Source organism: Thalassophryne amazonica, chromosome 14 (assembly GCF_902500255.1).
Source record: "Thalassophryne amazonica chromosome 14, fThaAma1.1, whole genome shotgun sequence".
Classification (NCBI taxonomy): domain Eukaryota; kingdom Metazoa; phylum Chordata; class Actinopteri; order Batrachoidiformes; family Batrachoididae; genus Thalassophryne; species Thalassophryne amazonica.
The window spans coordinates 5,757,136-5,778,698 of record NC_047116.1 but is presented as its reverse complement, the minus strand read 5'-3'; the positions used below and the strand labels follow the sequence as shown (position 1 = coordinate 5,778,698).

The 21,563-nt window shown below is 43.9% G+C and overlaps 1 protein-coding gene across 1 annotated transcript in view; it reads right to left on the bottom strand.

Moving 5' to 3' along the window:
- The window catches only part of cntnap5a (contactin associated protein family member 5a), a 267,130-nt gene extending 252,475 nt beyond the window's left edge, over positions 1-14,655 (bottom strand). Inside the window, exon 1 of the mRNA XM_034186315.1 lies at positions 14,530-14,655. Coding sequence (XP_034042206.1) covers positions 14,530-14,599 — 70 coding nt within the window. The 5' untranslated portion in view covers positions 14,600-14,655. The remainder of the gene's footprint in view (positions 1-14,529) is intronic.
- Between the last annotated feature and the right edge of the window lie 6,908 nt (positions 14,656-21,563).

The following is a 21,563-nucleotide window of genomic DNA, read 5'->3' as shown; positions in this document are numbered from 1 at the left end:
TCAGTTGTGCCTTACAGTTTTGAAAATTTTTTTATCAAACAAAGCAACAGTCTCTGAGCCATTCCTAAACAATGAAAAAAATCGACGAGCGGGTGGACGACTCCTCACTCAAAGACTGCCCACAGGCGAATGACGTAACCGACAGGCGTGAAAAAACTCTCGCATGCCCACGAGGGTTCAAGCATGTCTGATGTAATCACACGTGATTCAAATCCATATGGTTTTTGAAAAAAATAATAAGGTCGGATACTTTTCTAATAGACCTCGTATATATATATACATATATATATATATATATATATATAAAATCCAGAATTATGGTTTGACAAAAACAAATCATCATTGAATTTAGAGAAAACAAAGATGATTGGTTCTTCCAAACATGCTGAAGTAGACCTGATTGTAAATAATACACACATAGAAAGAGTGGACCAAAATAAATTTCTTGGAGTGATCATACACAGCAAAATCAGCTGGAAGCCTCATGCAGACCACGTCAGATCAAAACTGGCAAAATGCACCGTAATTCTGGGGAAGACAAAGACAAACTGGACAACAAAACCTTAAACACACTCGACTGTTCATTATTGTGACCATATCTGTCTTAATGTGTGGACGTTCAGAAAAGGACAACAAGGATAATAAATAAAGTGGGATACGGAGGACACACCAACCCACTATTTATAAAATCAAATGTCTTGAAGTTTATGGATTTGGTAAAATTTAAAACATCACAGATCATGTACAAAACCAGAAACAATTTACTGCTGAAAAATATAAATGGACTGCATTTATATAGCACTTTTCCATCTGCATCAGATGCTCAAAGCACTTTACAATAATGCCTCACATTCACCCCAAAGTGACGGTGCTGCCATAAAAGGTGCTCACCACACACCGGGAGCAACTAGGGGATTAAGGACCTTGACCAAGGGCCCTTAGTGATTTTCCAGTCAGGCTGGGATTTGAACTGGTCTCAAGCCCAGCGCTTAAACCATTAGACCATCACCTCCCCCAATATACAAAATCTATTCATGGAAAGAGAAGGTGGCGGTAATTTGAGAAGAGAATTGAACCAGTAAGAGAAGGATGTGTGTATCAATCTGTGGGGTGGATTTGTGGAACAGTTTGGAGCTGGAGGTCAAACAGAGCACCAATAAAAATCAGTTTAAAAAAATTCATCTTAAATTGTTACATGGTTGATTAAAGTATTCAAAATGGTAAAAGAAACTGAAGAATAGCGGTGATAGTTTGATAGGAATGTGTTGTTTTTAATATTGACACAGTATAAGTGGGTTTAGAGCCGTTACAAGCTACATAGCTTCAGCCTTGACCTGTTTCACTCAGCTACATGTGCTTTTTCAGTATTTTATGTATATTTCCTTTTTTTTTTTTTTTTATTTACTCATTCCTTTATTTTTCTGTTATTGCATGAGCATGCTGACTGAAATAAAAATAAATAAATCAAATCCTTTTTTCCTCAATAGTTTCCTAATGGGGTGATTCAAGCTGTCCCCTGAATCCGCTGTTTTCACTGGTAGCCAATCTGATGGAGCAGCTGGTTCAGGGGCATGTTATCGCCCTGCAGTAGCGGCACCAGGAAATTTTTGTTGCGGGAGCTGAGGGGGGCTGGGGTGAAAGTTGGAGGGGCTCCAAAAAATATCAATGAAATGAACAATATATAGTAAAGTGCTTTATAAATACCTAAGTATATGTTTTAGTCACCCTGCTCCTCTAAAATGTGGTATCAATGCACAAACACATCACTTAGAATGATTGCAAGTTCAGTAAACCTGCACATAGGTATAAATAAAGATAAGTGAAGTTTTAAGAGTGGCCGTAATAAATATTTAGGAAACCTAATTTTTTTGGAGTATGGAGTTAAATTTGTCTCATTAATACTTGCAAATGCACAGAGGCTGATTTACAAATATCCTTTGATTTGTACATGTGCTTTGTGATCCACAAACACAGATTTCTGATTTGTAACGTGTGTGGGTTATGTCAGTCACTATTCACATTATTGGCAGAATTATTGGGGGGCTGAGGGGGAGCTTGGCTCATTATTTGGGGGGCTTAAGCTCCCCCAAGCACCCCCTTGGCGCCGCCACTGTCGCCCTGAAACCTGAATGAGACACGTTGAAGTCCAGAATCAAAATTTCATCAATAAAACCAGATCTTGAGCTCGCTGTCTCAGGCAACATCATCCAAAAATCAGGAACTGCAAAACCAGAACAGGCTCAGGTGTTTCCCTCAGGTTCAGGGAGGTCTCAGAAGGGGGGGGGGGGGGTTGCCTGCACATTGTGCAGGACAATTTGAAGAATAAAAAAAAAGGCTCATTTTATTTTGCAGCACTATGAGAAGATAACATATTTGAGATAATCTCCAATAATGAGATCTAGAATTACAGAAAATAACAGTATTTTATCTTGATGCCTTAAGGTTTTTTTAAGTGGTTGAAATTGTCAGGAGTGTAACACGTACACATTTTAGGCTGTTACACTCCAAAAGAAAGAAAAATGTCTGCACACTTAAATGTGCAGTTACACTCCTGACATATTTGAAATATCACATCTTATTATGCTATTTTTGTTCTTTGATTTTCTTCCTTCTCACCACAACTCCTGAAAGAAGACAGAAAACATCATTTGTACAAGAATAATAATCAGGAATGTAAATTGTGTTACACTCCTGACACTTTTGTAACAGCTTTTTAAAGCATTGAGATAAAATACAGTTATTATCCATCACTCTGGACTGCATTATTTGACACAAATTCACTTCTGAATATGTAAGTGAAAGTATAAGAAATGGTGGTGGGAGGGGAGTGTTTTTTTTTTTTTTTCTTAAATTATTCAAGCATGTTGAATCAGTACATCTTTGGCTTTTATTGTGAAAGGACTGGACAGGAGGTTTGTCTTTGTTCTTGCATAAATGTGTTGCTTGACAGTCACTTGAGTGCAGAAAAGGTTTTGTTGGCCGTTTGTGTTCACACTAACGGCCTCGGTGTCCTCGTTCAGTCCCACAGCAACGTCCTCAGCTTTAGATGATGACACAAGTTCACTCTTGAAGTCTCACTCTGCACCCTGTGCTGGCCAAACTCTTATTTTGATTTTATTTTTGTGACCTGTGTCCAGGCCTTGCTTCAACACTGTGAGCTCAAACAGTACTTTGTGTACTTTGTGACTGCACATTTTTGTGTACTTTGATATACGCTAAAAACTGCAGCTGATGTTCTCTAGTTTATTTCTGTTGTTCATGTCGGTGCTGATTCACGGTGTTACTGAAAACCTAAAGGTGTCCCCGTCCCCATGTTTCTGATAAATCCAGATGTAAATTTAAAACTGCAAATTATGTAACATGAAGAAGAAGCACAGACAGACACACACGCACACACACACACACACACACACACACACACACACACACACACACACACACACACACACACACACACACACACACACACACACACACACACACACACACACACACACACAGACCTCCAGACCCATGTCAGGACATGCCTGTTGCAAAAGTAATTATGTCTGTTCTCCTCATCAAAGATAAAACATCCAGCAGACATGTAAATGTTAAATACTTTCCGCTGTGAGCGGCTTCATGTGCTGCTGGTGCAAATGTCACGCCACAAATCCACGTTTTAATTTTCAATGGGAACTTTGTGAACAAACAGCAAATGTCATCTTGGCCGCTGGATTCAACCTAAATGTACAGAAGCTTGTAGAAGACAAATGGTGATCATTTATAAGGTTAGACTTTACGTGTGTGAAGCACCTTGAGGCAGCTTTGTTGTGATTTGTCGAATTGAGCTACAGAATTCAGTCATTAAAGGTCATAATCTCAGTCCAATCAACACTATCCTTTAAAAAATTATACATCAGATTATGAATTATTACTTCCAAGTCTTTAACTTGTGAGTCCTGAAGTCTGCCTGTGTCCACCTCATGTCTCACACCAGGACACAGGGTCAGTCCGCCTGTGTCCACCTCATGTCTCACACCAGGACACAGGGTCAGTCCGCCTGTGTCCCCCTCATGTCTCACACCAGGACACAGGGTCAGTCCGCCTGTGTCCACCTCATGTCTCACACCAGGACACAGGGTCAGTCCGCCTGTGTCCCCCTCATGTCTCACACCACGACACAGGGTCAGTCCGCCTGTGTCCACCTCATGTCTCACACCAGGACACAGGGTCAGTCCGCCTGTGTCCCCCTCATGTCTCACACCACGACACAGGGTCAGTCCGCCTGTGTCCACCTCATGTCTCACACCAGGACACAGGGTCAGTCCGCCTGTGTCCCCCTCATGTCTCACACCAGGACACAGGGTCAGTCCGCCTGTGTCCCCCTCATGTCTCACATCAGGACACAGGGTCAGTCCGCCTGTGTCCCCCTCATGTCTCACATCAGGACACAGGGTCAGTCCGCCTGTGTCCCCCTCATGTCTCACACCAGGACACAGGGTCAGTCCGCCTGTGTCCCCCTCATGTCTCACATCAGGACACAGGGTCAGTCCGCCTGTGTCCCCCTCATGTCTCACACCAGGACACAGGGTCAGTCCGCCTGTGTCCCCCTCATGTCTCACACCAGGACACAGGGTCAGTCCGCCTGTGTCCCCCTCATGTCTCACACCAGGACACAGGGTCAGTACACCTGTGTCCACCTCATGTCTCACAGCAGGACACACAGTCAATTTGGCTGTTTTGTTGTCTCCAAATGTAATATAGCTTTAATTTGGCTTTCAAAAGAACTTCTTGGATTTTTGCGATCAAGATATGTCCATTTCCGCCTCTTTGTAACCCGCAGTGTATTAAAAAGTAAACTACAACATCACGTACATCTCAATAAGGCTGAATGTGGTGTCACTGATTTCACTCCTGCTGTGTTCACACACAAAGACCTAGAATTATTGTTCCACTGTGTCTTTTGTCCACAGAAAAATGATGTCTTATCGTCTCCCTCCTCCAGACGGTGGATCTGGTGTCACTGGTAGCTCCTGTAGTGCTTAGCTTAGCTTAGCCATCTTTTTATCTCACCTTAGCCAGTAACTCAAAGGGCTGGGAGCTGGTTCATGTCACGTCTGTCCTGTTAAAAGCGGCCACTCGTGTTCATGTTCTGTCTGATTCCATGATCACAGAAGCGGCTTCCTCAGTGACCTGGTGTCCTGCATGTAGCAGCTCAGCTTAGCGTGGCATGATGCCACGGTGCAGTCCACAAACATGGCCGATTCCACGCTTTCAGGAGAGGAAACACGCTTTAAGAATTTTCTCCTGGATACACAAAAGGAAACGATAAAATCCACGGTTAGAGCCATCATGTTTTGAAGCCCATCCTCAGGCTGTGCCGGGCTTCACTTACTGCTGTGTGTACGAGACGAATCATTAAAAAAAACCTCTCACTTTCCTTCTCAAAATATTATCTTTGAAAAATCTGTCCACCTAATAAGCAACACTAGTCATGTGACTACATCCTTGCAAAATACACATTTTAACTATTTTGATGTATTCAGTGTCAAAGTCCACAAAAAAAAAACAAAAAAAAAAAACAGATTTTACACTGTAAAAATTGTTTTCTCCTTCATTTTAGGGACCTGAGATGATGTCACCAAAATTCATATTCCTCACAGCTTGAGGTTTCTGAGCATTTATTAGAGGCAGGTGAAATCAAGCTAATTTCTCTATATTCATGACTTAATTTGTCAGGGTGCATGGTACCAAAAATAAAACAAATGCTTCATTATTTTCATAATTCTGTATTTATTTAGAATCATCAGCCCATTTGACATTTTATTGACTAGTGATATGCATTTCAAGTTTTCTCTATTCAGAACCGAGGACATGCCTGATGTCAAGAAGATCTACCTGTGGCTAGAAAATGTCGATGTTGCCGGCCGAATGGTCTCCCCTGAAATTGCTCCCCCCCCCCCTGCCTTCACTGCACGTGTCATTTCAGAGCGCCAGCAGCGATTCACTGATAATCGCCTCTTTTGTGCTTAAAACTGACTTTAGAATGATATAAGAGGTTTTACTTTGTCATTTGATGGTTGATAATCACATTATTCCCTTTGATCGGTTTGGGTGTAGAGAGTCAGACTCAGAGAGTCAGACTCAGAGTCAGACTCAGACATGCTGCTGTGGCGCTCTGATCACTCCCCCATCTTTTATTATGAAATAATGCTGATTTTACGTGGAAATGATTGTTGTACAAAAGCTTCATATATCTGATAGATGATGTCTGGAGTGCAGCTTTAAAAAGAAACAAGGTGGAAATCTGTGAATTGCTGCTGACACTCCGAAGTGATGCATGTGCAGTGAAGGCAGGGGGGGAACAATTTTTTAGGGGGGACTATTCCGTCGACGACACCGGCCTGAGCGCTAGCAGCAATTAAGAGATTATCGCCCTGTTTGCACTTAAACTGCCTTGTTTCTGCTTACAATCTTAGAATGATTAAGAGGTTTTACATTGTCATCTGACAGTTAATAATCACATTATTAGTGTGAAGTTCGCTGATCCACAGCAGGATTGTTTTCCACCGGCGCGGCTCCACCTGAAGCCCGAGGCGTCAGCGCACATCCACCGGCATGGCTCCACCTGAAGCCCGAGGCGCCAGCGCAGTTCCACCGGCGCGGCTCCATTTGAAGCCCGAGGCGCCAGCACAGTTCCACCGGCGCGGCTCCACCTGAAGCCCGAGGCGTCAGCGCAGTTCCACCGGCGCGGCTTTACCGAGGCCTGAGGCGTCAGCGCAGTTCCACCGGCGCGGCTTTACCGAGGCCTGAGGCGTCAGCGCACATCCACCGGCGCGGCTCCACCTGAAGCCCGAGGCGCCAGCGCAGTTCCACCGGCGTGGCGTTACTGAGGCCCGAGGCGCCAGCGCGGAGTTATCTGACCATGGGTCCGAAGAAGGCACTGACGGCGGAGGAGGGAGACGATATCAAGAAGTCCCTGGACTTTTTGTCTGAGGAAATCTCTGTTGTTAAAATGCAGCAGAAATCCATTATGGAGCTGGTGGAAGAAGTGAAGGCTCTCCGGATCCAGAATGCAGAGAAAGACCAGCGTCTGGTGCACCTGGAGAACCGTGTTGCGGAGTTGGAACAGTACACAAGCATGAACGACGTTATTATTACAGGAATTCATATTAAACCTCGATCCTACGCACGGGCGGTGTCAGAAGACAGCGGAGGGGAGGCCAGTGAGCAGGAGGCCAGCTCAGTGGAACAACAGGTGGCTGACTTCCTGCAATCTAAAGGTATTCAAATGGACTGTAATGACATTGAAGCGTGCCACCCCCTGCCCAGGAGAGAGGATGGAGACAAGCGAGCAGTTATAATGAGGTTTGTCAACAGAAAACATAAAATGGCATTGTTAAAACAGGGACGGAAACTCAAAGGAACAAACGTATTCATCAATGAACATCTGACCAAAAGAAACACAGACATCACCAGGAAAGCTCATTTCTTAAAAAAGCAGGGAAAAATTCAACAGACATGGACATCCAACTGCAAAACATTCATCAAACTGAACGGAACACCAGAACAAGCGAAGGTTATGGTAATCAGGAACATCAAGGAAATGGACAAATACGACCAATAAGGTATGAGGACACAAACACATCACAACACCATGACACAGACCAGAGGAACCTATTCATCTACTACATCATCTACATCTGGAGACAAGAAGGATATAACTCAAAGGATTGCTGATCATGGAAAACTAGAACTGAGAACATTTAAATACACAGACCACAATGTACTGGACTTGGAGCACGATACAGACCCGGGCAATAATTTCTTCTCAAATATCAATGACAGTTGTTGCTATTATACAGATGAACAGTTTAATTGGATCATTAAAACGGATAACAAATTATCAATAATCCATTTCAACAGCAGAAGTCTATATGCAAACTTTAACAACATTAAAGAATATTTAAGTCAATTTAAAAAAATATTTAACATAATTGCTATATCAGAAACATGGATCAATGAAGATAAAGGAATGGATTTTGAACTGGATGGATATGAATTTAATTGTGTAAACAGAAAAAATAAGAGTGGAGGAGGAGTGGCTGTGTATGTGGATAAGAACATGGATTATAAAATAGTAGACAATATGACAACTGTGATCGATAACTTATTAGAATGTATAACTACTGAAATATGTGAAGAAAAAAGCTAAAATGTATTAGTCAGCTTTATATATAGAGCACCAGGATCTTGTATTGAAACATTCACTGACTGTATGGGAAAAATGTTCTCAAAAACTAATCAAAAAACTGTGTTCATTTGTGGTGACTTAAATATTGATCTGCTCAATCCAAATAAGCATAAAATAACAGATGAATTTATCAGTATAATGTACAGTATGAGTTTATATCCAAAAATCACCAGGCCAAGCAGAATTACATCCCATAGTGCTACCTTAATTGATAATATATTCAGCAATGATATTGAGAATAACACTGTGAGTGGATTATTAATCAATGACATTAGTGATCATCTACCAGTTTTCATCGTTTATAATAGAAACCATCGGCGGAATCAGCCAGAGGAGAAAATAAAATACAGGCGAGTGCGGACAGAGGAAAACATGAACACACTAAAGAAGGATTTACAGGAGCAAAACTGGGAAAAGGTATACAGTGAAAGTGATGTTGATAGTGCATATGAAACTTTTTTACAAATATTTACATCATTATATGATAAAAATTGTCCAATTAAACAAGACTACAGAAAACAAAAAATCCAAGCTCGACCATGGATGACGAAAGGGTTACGAAATGCATGTAATAAGAAAAATACACTGTATAGAGAATTCATAAAACTAAAGACTAAAGAGGCAGAAACTAGATATAAGAAATACAAAAATAGATTAACTAATATTATACGGGTATGTAGGAAGGAATATTATAGTAACATATTATATAATAACAAAAACAATATTAAAGGAATATGGGATATATTAAATAGCATTATCAAAAATGGTAATAAAAAACAGAGTTACCCTCAGTATTTCATTGATAATAATATCAAGAAGGAAAATAAGGATAAGGTAGGCAACGGTTTTAATAATTTTTTTGTAAATATTGGACCAAGCTTGGCAGAAAAAATTCCCGATTCCCAACCTGAGGATTGGGATAATAACCTCATAGAAAGAAATCCCTGTTCAATGTTCCTCACAGCAGTGGATGGAAATGAAATTATAGACATTGTGAATAATTGTAAATATAAAACATCTACCGATTTAAATGAAATTGATATGGTGGTGGTAAAACAGGTCATTGAATGGATTGTAGAACCATTAACATACATCTGTAACTTATCATTTCAAACCGGTAAATTTCCCAATCAAATGAAAATAGCTAAGGTTGTGCCGCTGTATAAGACTGGGGATAGACACCACTTCACAAATTATAGACCTGTTTCTTTGCTTCCACAATTTTCCAAATTATTAGAAAAGTTATTCAATAATAGATTAGACAAATTCATAAATAAACATAAATTACTTACTGATAGTCAATATGGATTCAGAGCACATAGTTCAACATCACTTGCATTAATAGAATCAGTTGAGGAGATTACAAACGCCATAGACCACAAATTACATTCAGTTGGAATATTTATAGACCTTAAAAAGGCTTTTGATACAATCAATCATGACATATTAATCAATAAACTTGAACAGTATGGGATTAGGGGGTTGGTGTTGCACTGGGTGAGAAGCTACTTAAGTAACAGAAAACAGTTTCTGAAGTTGGGGGAATATACATCATCATGCTTGGACAATGTTTGTGGTGTCCCACAGGGGTCAGTATTGGGTCCGAAACTGTTTCTAATTTATATAAATGATATTGTCAATGTTTCCAAAATATTAAAATTAGTATTATTTGCAGATGACACAAACATTTTTTGTTCAGGGGGGGATTTGCAGGAGTTACTGAGGAGGATCAGTATAGAAATGGGAAAATTGAAAATATGGTTTGACAAACAAATTATCATTAAACTTAAGTAAAACAAAATACATGTTATTTGGCTATTGTAATACAGACATACAGGTTCAGTTACAAGTCGAGGGGGTAGATATTGAAAGGGTACATGAAAATAAGTTTCTGGGGGTGATAATAGATGATAAGATTAACTGGAAGACTCATATAAAACATATACAAAGTAAACTGTCAAGAAGCATTTCAGTTCTAAACAAAGCAAAACATATTCTGGACCACAACTCACTCCGCATTCTTTACTGCTCACTGGTTTTACCATATTTACAGTACTGTGCAGAGGTATGGGGTAATACTTATAAAGGTACAACACAATCACTATCAGTAATGCAGAAAAGAGCTATAAGAATTATTCATAATACTGGCTATAGAGATCATACAAATCCACTATTTTTACAATCCAAAATCTTAAAATTCACAGACTTGGTTCATTTTCAAACAGTACAAATCGTGTATAAAGCAATAAACAATTTACTTCCAGCAAATATTAAAAATATGTTTTTTAACAGATCAGGGGATTACAGTCTGAGGGGGAAATTTAATTTAAAGCATCAGTGGGCACGAACAACATTAAAAGGTTTCTGTATTTCTGTCTGTGGGGTGAGGATGTGGAACAGATTGGGAGTGGGGCTCAAGCAATGTCCAAGCATGACCCAGTTCAAACAGCGGTACAAAAATATGTTTTTTTCTAGGTATAGGGAGGAGGAAGGGTAATGAGGGTTAGGGTGTTTTTGTTTTTTGCTTCGGCTTGTAAATATATAGTATTTTGTATGTAAGTAGGTATGTGTAGGTGTATATTTATGTTTGTGTATGTATGTATGTATATATATATATATTGATATCGGTTTAGGTGTGTAGGAATCTATGTGTATATGTGGCAAAGGGTATTACTGGTTGTGGGGAAGAAGGGGTAGGGATAAATAAGCTGATGCTTCACCCTACCACTTTTCAGACATGTTGGGTACACAGTAGGAACTTTTTTGTTGTTGTTTTCACTGATCTATCTTGTATTTGTTGTATCAAATGTTTGAAATAAACAGTTTTCATTCATTCATTCAAAGGACAACACATAGGCTCTGATCATGTCAGCACAAGAACAAGCTCTAAGCATGAGAAACATAGAGGCAGGAGTCGACCACAGCTGACAGGACCCAAGTTGCAGGCTGTGCAAATGTCCTCAGAGACAGTCCAACATATAGTAGCAGGATGCAAGGTGGGACAACGTACACTGAGAGACACAACCAAGTGTTGGGAAACATGTACAAGAACATCTTTTCTGCATACAGATTAAAAGTCCCCAAGTCATGATGGGAGAAGCCGCTAAATGTGGTTGAAAACTATGGGGCTAAGGTCATGTGGGACTTCAAATTCCAGACAGGCAAGCAGCTGCTGGCCAACCAACCAGACATAGTGGTGATTGACAAGGGAATGAAACCCGCAGTTGTGATTGATGTGGTAATCCCAGCTGACAGCAACAGCAGAAAGAAGGAGCACGAGAAAATAAAAAGTACCAAGGGCTAAAGGAACAACTGGAGCAGATGTGGAAGGTAAAGTCCAAAGTGGTCCCAGTGGTAATAGGAGCACTAGGAGCTGTAACCCCCAAATTGGAAGAGCGACTCCAACAGATTCCAGGCACAACATCAGAGCTCTTTGTCCAGAAGAGTTCAGTCTGAGGAACAGCTAAGATACGATGCAGAACCCTCAAACTCCCAGGCCTTAGAGGAGCTGAGCTTGAGGAACCTTCATACCACCCTCCCTCCCCGGTAAAAAAAAAGGGAGGGGGGGGGGGGGGTTGAGAAAGAGATCTTATAGTTTTTTTATTTTTTATTTTTATAAATAAAACATTCTTTGGCATCTACCGTTACTATCTTGTCCATTTATTTAATGCTGGTGGAGATTTCTTTCAACTAATGTACTTTTTATCATCCTTGTTAATATCATTAAAAAAACATGTTCCCTTTAATACACGGCTCCAAAAACATAAATGTAAAACCACACCAAATGTATTCCTTTTTATAGTTACCTTACAAACTGCCTGACCCATATTTAAAAGGGTTATAATTAGATACAATGTTGCAACAGTGCTGTGCATGTTGCACAACATGACTTCTCGTTGTTAAAAATGTCTCCTCCAAGACAGCAAAGTGTGTGGGGACAGATTCAGAACCATCACAGCCCAATGGCAGATGTACATTTCTGCTTTTGTTTGGGTTTGTTTCTGTGATAAGTAACATTTTCTGAATAGAATACATTTTATTTTGTGACACATTTTGGGTCCCCTTTAATGTGGAGGTGTCCATATTGTCAAGAAGCAGACGTCAGACATGCCAACAAGCCGGACAGTATCAAGTATGGGGAGACGCAGCCCACACAGACATAAGTCATGAAACGCTTTGTGGGAATTATCCTCAGTAAATACGAGGTATTACATTGTTCACTGTAAGTTATTTATTATAACTGTACAAAACTTACAAAATGTGAGATATTTTCAGAAGTCCTAGTCTGCCTTCGGAACATCTGCTAATGGACTACATTTCTTGTCATGTGTTGGGAGTGAATTTGTGTACTGTTTGAAACTGAAACCAACCAAATAAATACTCTTCATATTTCATTCTTTGTTGGTTTTCTTGCACGTCCTGTGGTTATTGGTGTGTCCTCCCCACTGCTGCTTTTGGGCGGTTATTTAGTACTTCTACTGCGGCTATTAGTCATAGCCGCAGTAGAAGTACTAAATAACCATAGTAGTAGATTACTAGTAGAAGCTGTGAAGTTGATGTGAGACAGAGTAAAGACAAAGAAAAGGTAAACACACTAATACAACATAGTCACAGTTTTTTTAGGGAACTGTTTGCCATCTGTGATCATACTCATTTAAATCAATTTTCTGTTTCTCATCTGACGCTGTCTTCGTGATCCTGATTCACATGTTGACCTTTGATTTGTTTAATTGTTCATTTTAAAAATTTGACTTTCATTGCTGTTAGTGGTAACAAAACTTTATTATTATTATTAATTATTATTATTATTTATTTATTTATTTACGTTTTGCCAGAAGTGACATCATCAGGATTTGAAGAAGCTACATTGTAGCCCAGAAACTATGTTATGCTTTCAGTGGATTTATTTCCGGATGGAACAATCATGAAACATCACGTTTGAGCTCAATTCCTCCTGATAAGTTTTCTTCATATAGTCACATTTCACTAAGAACTAGTTATTATTAATCATGACCAATTGGCCAGTGTGTCTTCATGGGGTCCCCTTTTGCCTGGAGCCCCCGTTGTCTCTTGAAACACCCCTGCATGTCTGGTTAATGTTCTTAATTTTAAGCTTGAAGGTTATCTTTACCAAACGTAGTTCACGTTTCACCACCAGCTGTGTGGTGATTCAGCAGATGGAAGCAAAAGTTCCTGATATTAAAACAGGACATGTCCAGGCTGCAGGTTTTGGGTATCGCGGTGACGTATTTGACAGATGTTTGTCAGATGTTTACTCACATTCCTGGAGTCTGTCAGTATCACAATGATCAGCTTCATCCTTTCTACACCATGTAGCCCTGAAACAATCACTTGATTTGATCGTACCTTAGAGCATTGATTTCTTGATTTGATTCTGAGATTCCTTCCAGAATGAGCATTTTCTGTTTCATGTCAGTCAAAATTTATTCCATTTGAGTTTGGCAGTTTCCTCACACTATTTTTTTTTTTACATTTAACAGACAGCAGTGAAAATTGCATCTGCAAGACTTTCACTTTTGACATTGCAAATATGATGGTTTCATTCCTGCTTGTAATAATTAGTGTTAGTCATTCATGTACACAAATCCTGGGGGTTATTTTATTTTCCAATCCCTTCCCAATATCAACTGCTTTAAAAAATTCAAGTGTGGCCAAAGGCTGAATTAATTACAAACTCATCAATACCTTTTTGAAATATTTTGTTCATAAAACATTTAACCCCCACAGCCTTAATTTTACAGCAGTCATGTCAATAGAAACCCACGCACCAAAGGGGAGAGTGAGCGTGTCAACCAGCCCCGGTCTCCTCTACACGTGTGTGTGTGTGTGTGTGTGTGTGTGTGTGTGTGTGTGTGTGTGTGTGTGTGTGTGTGTGTGTGTGTGTGTGTGTGTGTGTGTGTGTGTGTGTGTGTGTGTGTGTCGCTCGCTCTCTGTCCTACTATAGCGCTAGTACGCCCTCTAGCGGCTGCGCCTGCAGCACGACGTAAACTTCTCTACGGTCATTTTTTTTCTTTGTCACGCTGCTGCACAAACACCAACAAACACATTCTAAACAAACAAACCCGTTTTCACCAATCAAAGGTGCGCGCGTGCAGCCTGCACCCAACACGTGGACCTGTTTGCTGACCTTCATCATGTTAAGAGCAGAACCATCACCACCATGGGGGTTTTCATTTGTTTTGTTTTTTCTTTTTTTGTTTTGTTTTGTTTTTTGTTTTGTTTTTTTAACGGTCGGACCGTTAGCCGTTACTGGGGGAGGCGGCGTTACTCACGGTGAGAAGCGGCGCTGAAGACGCTCAAAGTGCAGAAGGAAAAAGAAACGAGACGCAGCAGAAAATCCATCGTTCAGCCGCAGTAAATCCCAGAGAGGAGAGAGGACAGAGGAGCAGAGACTCCTTCTCAAACCTCCACCGCGGAGGAACTGAAGGAGTCACACACGCACTCCTCCTCACCGCCAGCCCCCCCCCCCCTCTCTCTCTCTCTCTCTCTCTCTCTCTCTCTCTCTCTCTCTCTCTCTCTCTCTCTCTCTCTCTCGCTCTCTCTCCCCACCCACCTAAACAACATTTCACAAAAATTCTGGCAGTTTATAAGTATTTGTTTAAGCGTGCTGACCAAAGCTCCGTTTAATCACTATTACAAATTTATCAGTGATTAACTGCCTGTTGTTGTTGTCAGGCACAGTGGTGGACGGCTCCCTCTTTCAGGTTGCAGATGGCTTCAGCACCACAGTGGTGGACGGCTCCCTCTTTCAGGTTGCAGATGGCTTCAGTCCCACAGAGGTGGACAGCTCCCTGCTTCAGGTTGCAGATGGCTTCAGTCCCACAGTGGTGGACAGCTCCCTGCTTCAGGTTGCAGATGGTTTCAGCACCACAGTGGTGGACGGCTCCCTTTTTCAGGTTGCAGATGGCTTCAGCACCACAGTGGTGGACGGCTCCCTCTTTCAGGTTGCAGATGGCTTCAGCACCACAGTGGTGGACGGCTCCCTCTTTCAGGTTGCAGATGGCTTCAGTCCCACAGTGGTGGACAGCTCCCTGCTTCAGGTTGCAGATGGTTTCAGCACCACAGTGGTGGACGGCTCCCTCTTTCAGGTTGCAGATGGCTTCAGCACCACAGTGGTGGACGGCTCCCTCTTTCAGGTTGCAGATGGCTTCAGCACCACAGTGGTGGACGGCTCCCTCTTTCAGGTTGCAGATGGCTTCAGTCCCACAGTGGTGGACAGCTCCCTGCTTCAGGTTGCAGATGGTTTCAGCACCACAGTGGTGGACGGCTCCCTCTTTCAGGTTGCAGATGGCTTCAGCACCACAGTGGTGGACGGCTCCCTCTTTCAGGTTGCAGATGGCTTCAGTCCCACAGTGGTGGACAGCTCCCTGCTTCAGGTTGCAGATGGCTTCAGCACCACAGTGGTGGACGGCTCCCTCTTTCAGGTTGCAGATGGCTTCAGTCCCACAGAGGTGGACAGCTCCCTGCTTCAGGTTGCAGATGGTTTCAGCACCACAGTGGTGGACGGCTCCCTCTTTCAGGTTGCAGATGCTTCAGCACCACAGTGGTGGACGGCTCCCTCCTTCAGGTTGCAGATGGCTTGAGCACCACAGTGGTGGACGGCTCCCTCTTTCAGGTTGCAGATGGCTTCAGCACCACAGTGGTGGACGGCTCCCTCCTTCAGGTTGCAGATGGCTTGAGCACCACAGTGGTGGACGGCTCCCTCTTTCAGGTTGCAGATGGCTTCAGCACCACAGTGGTGGACGGCTCCCTCTTTCAGGTTGCAGATGGATTCAGTACCACAGAGGTGGACAGCTCCCTGCTTCAGGTTGCAGATGGTTTCAGCACCACAGTGGTGGACGGCTCCCTCTTTCAGGTTGCAGATGCTTCAGCACCACAGTGGTGGACGGCTCCCTCCTTCAGGTTGCAGATGGCTTGAGCACCACAGTGGTGGACGGCTCCCTCTTTCAGGTTGCAGATGCTTCAGCACCACAGTGGTGGACGGCTCCCTCTTTCAGGTTGCAGATGGCTTCAGTACCACAGAGGTGGACAGCTCCCTGCTTCAGGTTGCAGATGGTTTCAGCACCACAGTGGTGGACGGCTCCCTCTTTCAGGTTGCAGATGGCTTCAGCACCACAGTGGTGGACGGCTCCCTCTTTCAGGTTGCAGATGGCTTCAGCACCACAGTGGTGGACGGCTCCCTCTTTCAGGTTGCAGATGGATTCAGTACCACAGAGGTGGACAGCTCCCTGCTTCAGGTTGCAGATGGTTTCAGCACCACAGTGGTGGACGGCTCCCTCTTTCAGGTTGCAGATGCTTCAGCACCACAGTGGTGGACGGCTCCCTCCTTCAGGTTGCAGATGGCTTGAGCACCACAGTGGTGGACGGCTCCCTCTTTCAGGTTGCAGATGGCTTCAGCACCACAGTGGTGGACGGCTCCCTCTTTCAGGTTGCAGATGGCTTCAGTACCACAGAGGTGGACAGCTCCCTGCTTCAGGTTGCAGATGGTTTCAGCACCACAGTGGTGGACGGCTCCCTCTTTCAGGTTGCAGATGGCTTCAGCACCACAGTGGTGGACGGCTCCCTCTTTCAGGTTGCAGATGGCTTCAGTCCCACAGAGGTGGACAGCTCCCTGCTTCAGGTTGCAGATGGCTTCAGTCCCACAGTGGTGGACAGCTCCCTGCTTCAGGTTGCAGATGGTTTCAGCACCACAGTGGTGGACGGCTCCCTTTTTCAGGTTGCAGATGGCTTCAGCACCACAGTGGTGGACGGCTCCCTCTTTCAGGTTGCAGATGGCTTCAGCACCACAGTGGTGGACGGCTCCCTCTTTCAGGTTGCAGATGGCTTCAGTCCCACAGAGGTGGACAGCTCCCTGCTTCAGGTTGCAGATGGCTTCAGTCCCACAGTGGTGGACAGCTCCCTGCTTCAGGTTGCAGATGGTTTCAGCACCACAGTGGTGGACGGCTCCCTCTTTCAGGTTGCAGATGGCTTCAGCACCACAGTGGTGGACGGCTCCCTCTTTCAGGTTGCAGATGGCTTCAGTCCCACAGAGGTGGACAGCTCCCTGCTTCAGGTTGCAGATGGTTTCAGCACCACAGTGGTGGACGGCTCCCTCTTTCAGGTTGCAGATGGATTCAGTACCACAGAGGTGGACAGCTCCCTGCTTCAGGTTGCAGATGGTTTCAGCACCACAGTGGTGGACGGCTCCCTCTTTCAGGTTGCAGATGCTTTAGCACCACAGTGGTGGACGGCTCCCTCCTTCAGGTTGCAGATGGCTTGAGCACCACAGTGGTGGACGGCTCCCTCTTTCAGGTTGCAGATGGCTTCAGCACCACAGTGGTGGACGGCTCCCTCCTTCAGGTTGCAGATGGCTTGAGCACCACAGTGGTGGACGGCTCCCTCTTTCAGGTTGCAGATGGCTTCAGCACCACAGTGGTGGACGGCTCCCTCTTTCAGGTTGCAGATGGATTCAGTACCACAGAGGTGGACAGCTCCCTGCTTCAGGTTGCAGATGGTTTCAGCACCACAGTGGTGGACGGCTCCCTCTTTCAGGTTGCAGATGCTTCAGCACCACAGTGGTGGACGGCTCCCTCCTTCAGGTTGCAGATGGCTTGAGCACCACAGTGGTGGACGGCTCCCTCTTTCAGGTTGCAGATGGCTTCAGCACCACAGTGGTGGACGGCTCCCTCTTTCAGGTTGCAGATGGCTTCAGTACCACAGAGGTGGACAGCTCCCTGCTTCAGGTTGCAGATGGTTTCAGCACCACAGTGGTGGACGGCTCCCTCTTTCAGGTTGCAGATGGCTTCAGCACCACAGTGGTGGACGGCTCCCTCTTTCAGGTTGCAGATGGCTTCAGTCCCACAGAGGTGGACAGCTCCCTGCTTCAGGTTGCAGATGGCTTCAGTCCCACAGTGGTGGACAGCTCCCTGCTTCAGGTTGCAGATGGTTTCAGCACCACAGTGGTGGACGGCTCCCTTTTTCAGGTTGCAGATGGCTTCAGCACCACAGTGGTGGACGGCTCCCTCTTTCAGGTTGCAGATGGATTCAGTAACCACAGAGGTGGACAGCTCCCTGCTTCTGGTTGCAGATGGTTTCAGCACCACAGTGGTGGACGGCTCCCTCTTTCAGGTTGCAGATGCTTCAGCACCACAGTGGTGGACGGCTCCCTCCTTCAGGTTGCAGATGGCTTGAGCACCACAGTGGTGGACGGCTCCCTCTTTCAGGTTGCAGATGGCTTCAGCACCACAGTGGTGGACGGCTCCCTCTTTCAGGTTGCAGATGGCTTCAGTACCACAGAGGTGGACAGCTCCCTGCTTCAGGTTGCAGATGGTTTCAGCACCACAGTGGTGGACGGCTCCCTCTTTCAGGTTGCAGATGCTTCAGCACCACAGTGGTGGACAGCTCCTTCACTCTGGTTACTGCCTGTTGCGTTTTCTCCACCTCTATAAATCCTGACTTATGCTTCTACAGTTCCGTAACTCAGTGGCCACACAATGATGTCACACTGGTGGGTGTTGTATTGCAGGTTACCACTGGAACAGTAGGGGGCACGATATGGAAAACAAGACAGGGACTTCTTTCTGCCTGCTCTGCCACTGATCCTGGTCATGTTTTCCCTCTTTATCTGGGCCAGTTTGTCCCTCAACAAGCTCTACTTCTTTATACAATAATCAACCTCCAAGTCAACATTACGTGTAGTTTCCCTCCATGTCTTTGTAGTTTTTTGACTCTGTATTTTCTGCCAAACATTCCTCTATTTGATCCATGATCAAAACGTGCCCAGCGTGCATACTGCAAAAACTTAAAATGACAAGTGACAAGTGACAAAGTTTTTTTTTATTCGGTACACAAAATATTCAAATAGAAAAAAATGAACAATTCCACAAACAAACACAGACAAAACTAGTGAGTCCGAAAGGGTGTGGGCTGAAGCAAAGCTTATTAGCGCCCACCCCTGCTCGTACAAGTCCAACAATTCTTGTTGTGTGGGCCGCTGAAGAGGAGGTACTGCTGGCCCACCACCACCAGAGGGCGCCCTGCCTGGAGTGCGGGCTCCAGGCACCAGAGGGCGCCGCCGCCCCACAGGAGCAGCCTCGGTAACAGCTGTCACCCATCACCTGAGACAGCTGACGGCAATTATCACTGGGGTATATCAGCAGGACGGCATCTCCACCTCATCGCCGAGATATCGTTTCTACCGGAGAGGTAACATATCGAAGCATACAGAGTACATATTTTTGACTGAGCTAGTTTATTGGATTACTGTTCCAACGAGAGATGGAGGTACCTTTCCTGCCGTTCGGAGTTCTGGGTGCAAACGCGCCCCCATCTAACTGTTCTTTTCCCCTCGCCAGCAGTACCAGGTCCGACACGCGGAGGCAGTGGCCACCTGGGAGTTCGGGACTTGGCGGCTCCAGTATTCCCGGGGTCCTGTGGCGGAGGAAGCCGTGTGGTTCCGGTCTTACCTTGGAGAGGCGTCTCCTATCTTCGAGCCTGCCCACACGACACTTTTGTGTATTGACTGTTGTCCATTTCTGTAATTGGTTGTATTCGTTGTGCACATTCACAACAGTAAAGCGTTGTTATTTTGACTTACTCCATTGTCCGTTCATTTGCGCCCCCTGTTGTGGGTCCGTGCTCCTACACTTTCCCAACAATTCTAATCAGTCATATTTACATAAATACAAATTCACTACTACATGTCGACACACAGACATACACATCAATATACTATTCACTTATAATTATATTTATATAGTACCAGATCACAAGAAGTCAAATCAAGACACTTTACACCAGTAAGGACTAACCTTACCAACCCCCAGAGCAAGCACTAGGCAACTGTGGTGATAAAATGATGAGAGAGGATGGACTGAAACCAGAAAAGTGTCCAATCACAGCCCTTGCAGTCTCCATCATTTGATGGTCAAGTGGTTAAGCTGTTGGGCTTGAGACCAGAGGATCCTTAGTTCAAATCCCAGCCTGACCAGAAAATCACTAACAGCCCTTGGGCAAGGTCCTTAATCCCCTAGTTGCTCCCAGTGTGTAGTGAGTGCCTGGGTGAATGTGAGGCATTACTGTAAAGCGCTTTGAGTGTCTGATGCAGATGGAAAAGCGCTATATAAATGCAGTCCATTTACCGTTTCGATGTGTAGTTTCAATTTTTGGAGGTGCACATCAGACTACACAGAGGGGCTCGGAAAGAGTACACAGCAATACAGAGGGCTGTGTGTTACAACGTTGCTGTGGAAATGGAGAAACATAAATCAGGCTTAAAATGGAAGCAGTGATGTTTGGGAAGAACCACAGCAGGTTTTCAGCTTCAATGTGGGTGAGAACTGTGAAATGATGTTCCAAATGTCACAGGTGGTTTTTCAGGAACTCTCTGTTCACACTCAGACCCATTTAGACAGCATTCTGTGACACAGCAGCATCATGTTCTGTTGAGCTTTTTGACTCTAAAATCTCAAGCTCCTTCATGTCTGTGTTCAAACATGATCTGAGCGCAAATAAAGACCTTTAATGATCTCACAGGTGAACATTGTGTCAGAAGTAATGTTCTGTGTAACATAGAAATCCATGTAGCTGTCACAGCTCATACACACTATTGACAGAGACACTTTTTTGTCTACAAATAAGACAAAGTTGAATATTGAATATGATGTTGAATGTAATTATATATTCACATTCCCAGGGTTTCTGTCTGTATTACAACAGTTAGTCAAACATGGAGACATTCAGGATGGAGGACAGTTTGACACCTTGCTCAGAAAGCTGAGCCCCACCCAAAGAAAGGAGCAAAAACCAATTAATAATGGAATAACGGTAAGTGTTTTGGCAAGGAAATGTTCATTTAATGCTTAACGTGCACAAAAATTGGACTGTTTCAGAATTAGAACATATGTGCTTAGTGAACATGATTAAACATTTAACAGTTTTCTAACATTTAGTGATCATTAGAAGGATTAGATCAATTAAGGTCTGCTGACATATACCACACTACTGAGCCATCCTGGGTCCTGCTTGGAAACCATATAGGCAGACCACATCTACCTCCACCTCTTCAGCCCTAAAACACCTGCGTGCTGGATGACCCTCATGGAAACACACAACCTGACCATATTTTGTACCCAATGTTCCCTCATAAATCAGGTAGTTTAAATCATTTGAATTTCCCCAAGTCACATTTGAGACTACGTTAGTCCAGTATAAGTATCTCCTTATGTAGGATCCTTGCATAGCAAAGACATGTAGTAATTTGCTTCAGTCACTGGCTGGAGTCCAACAGCGTTCTCTTGTACCTGGCACAATGCAGAGCTAATTTCAT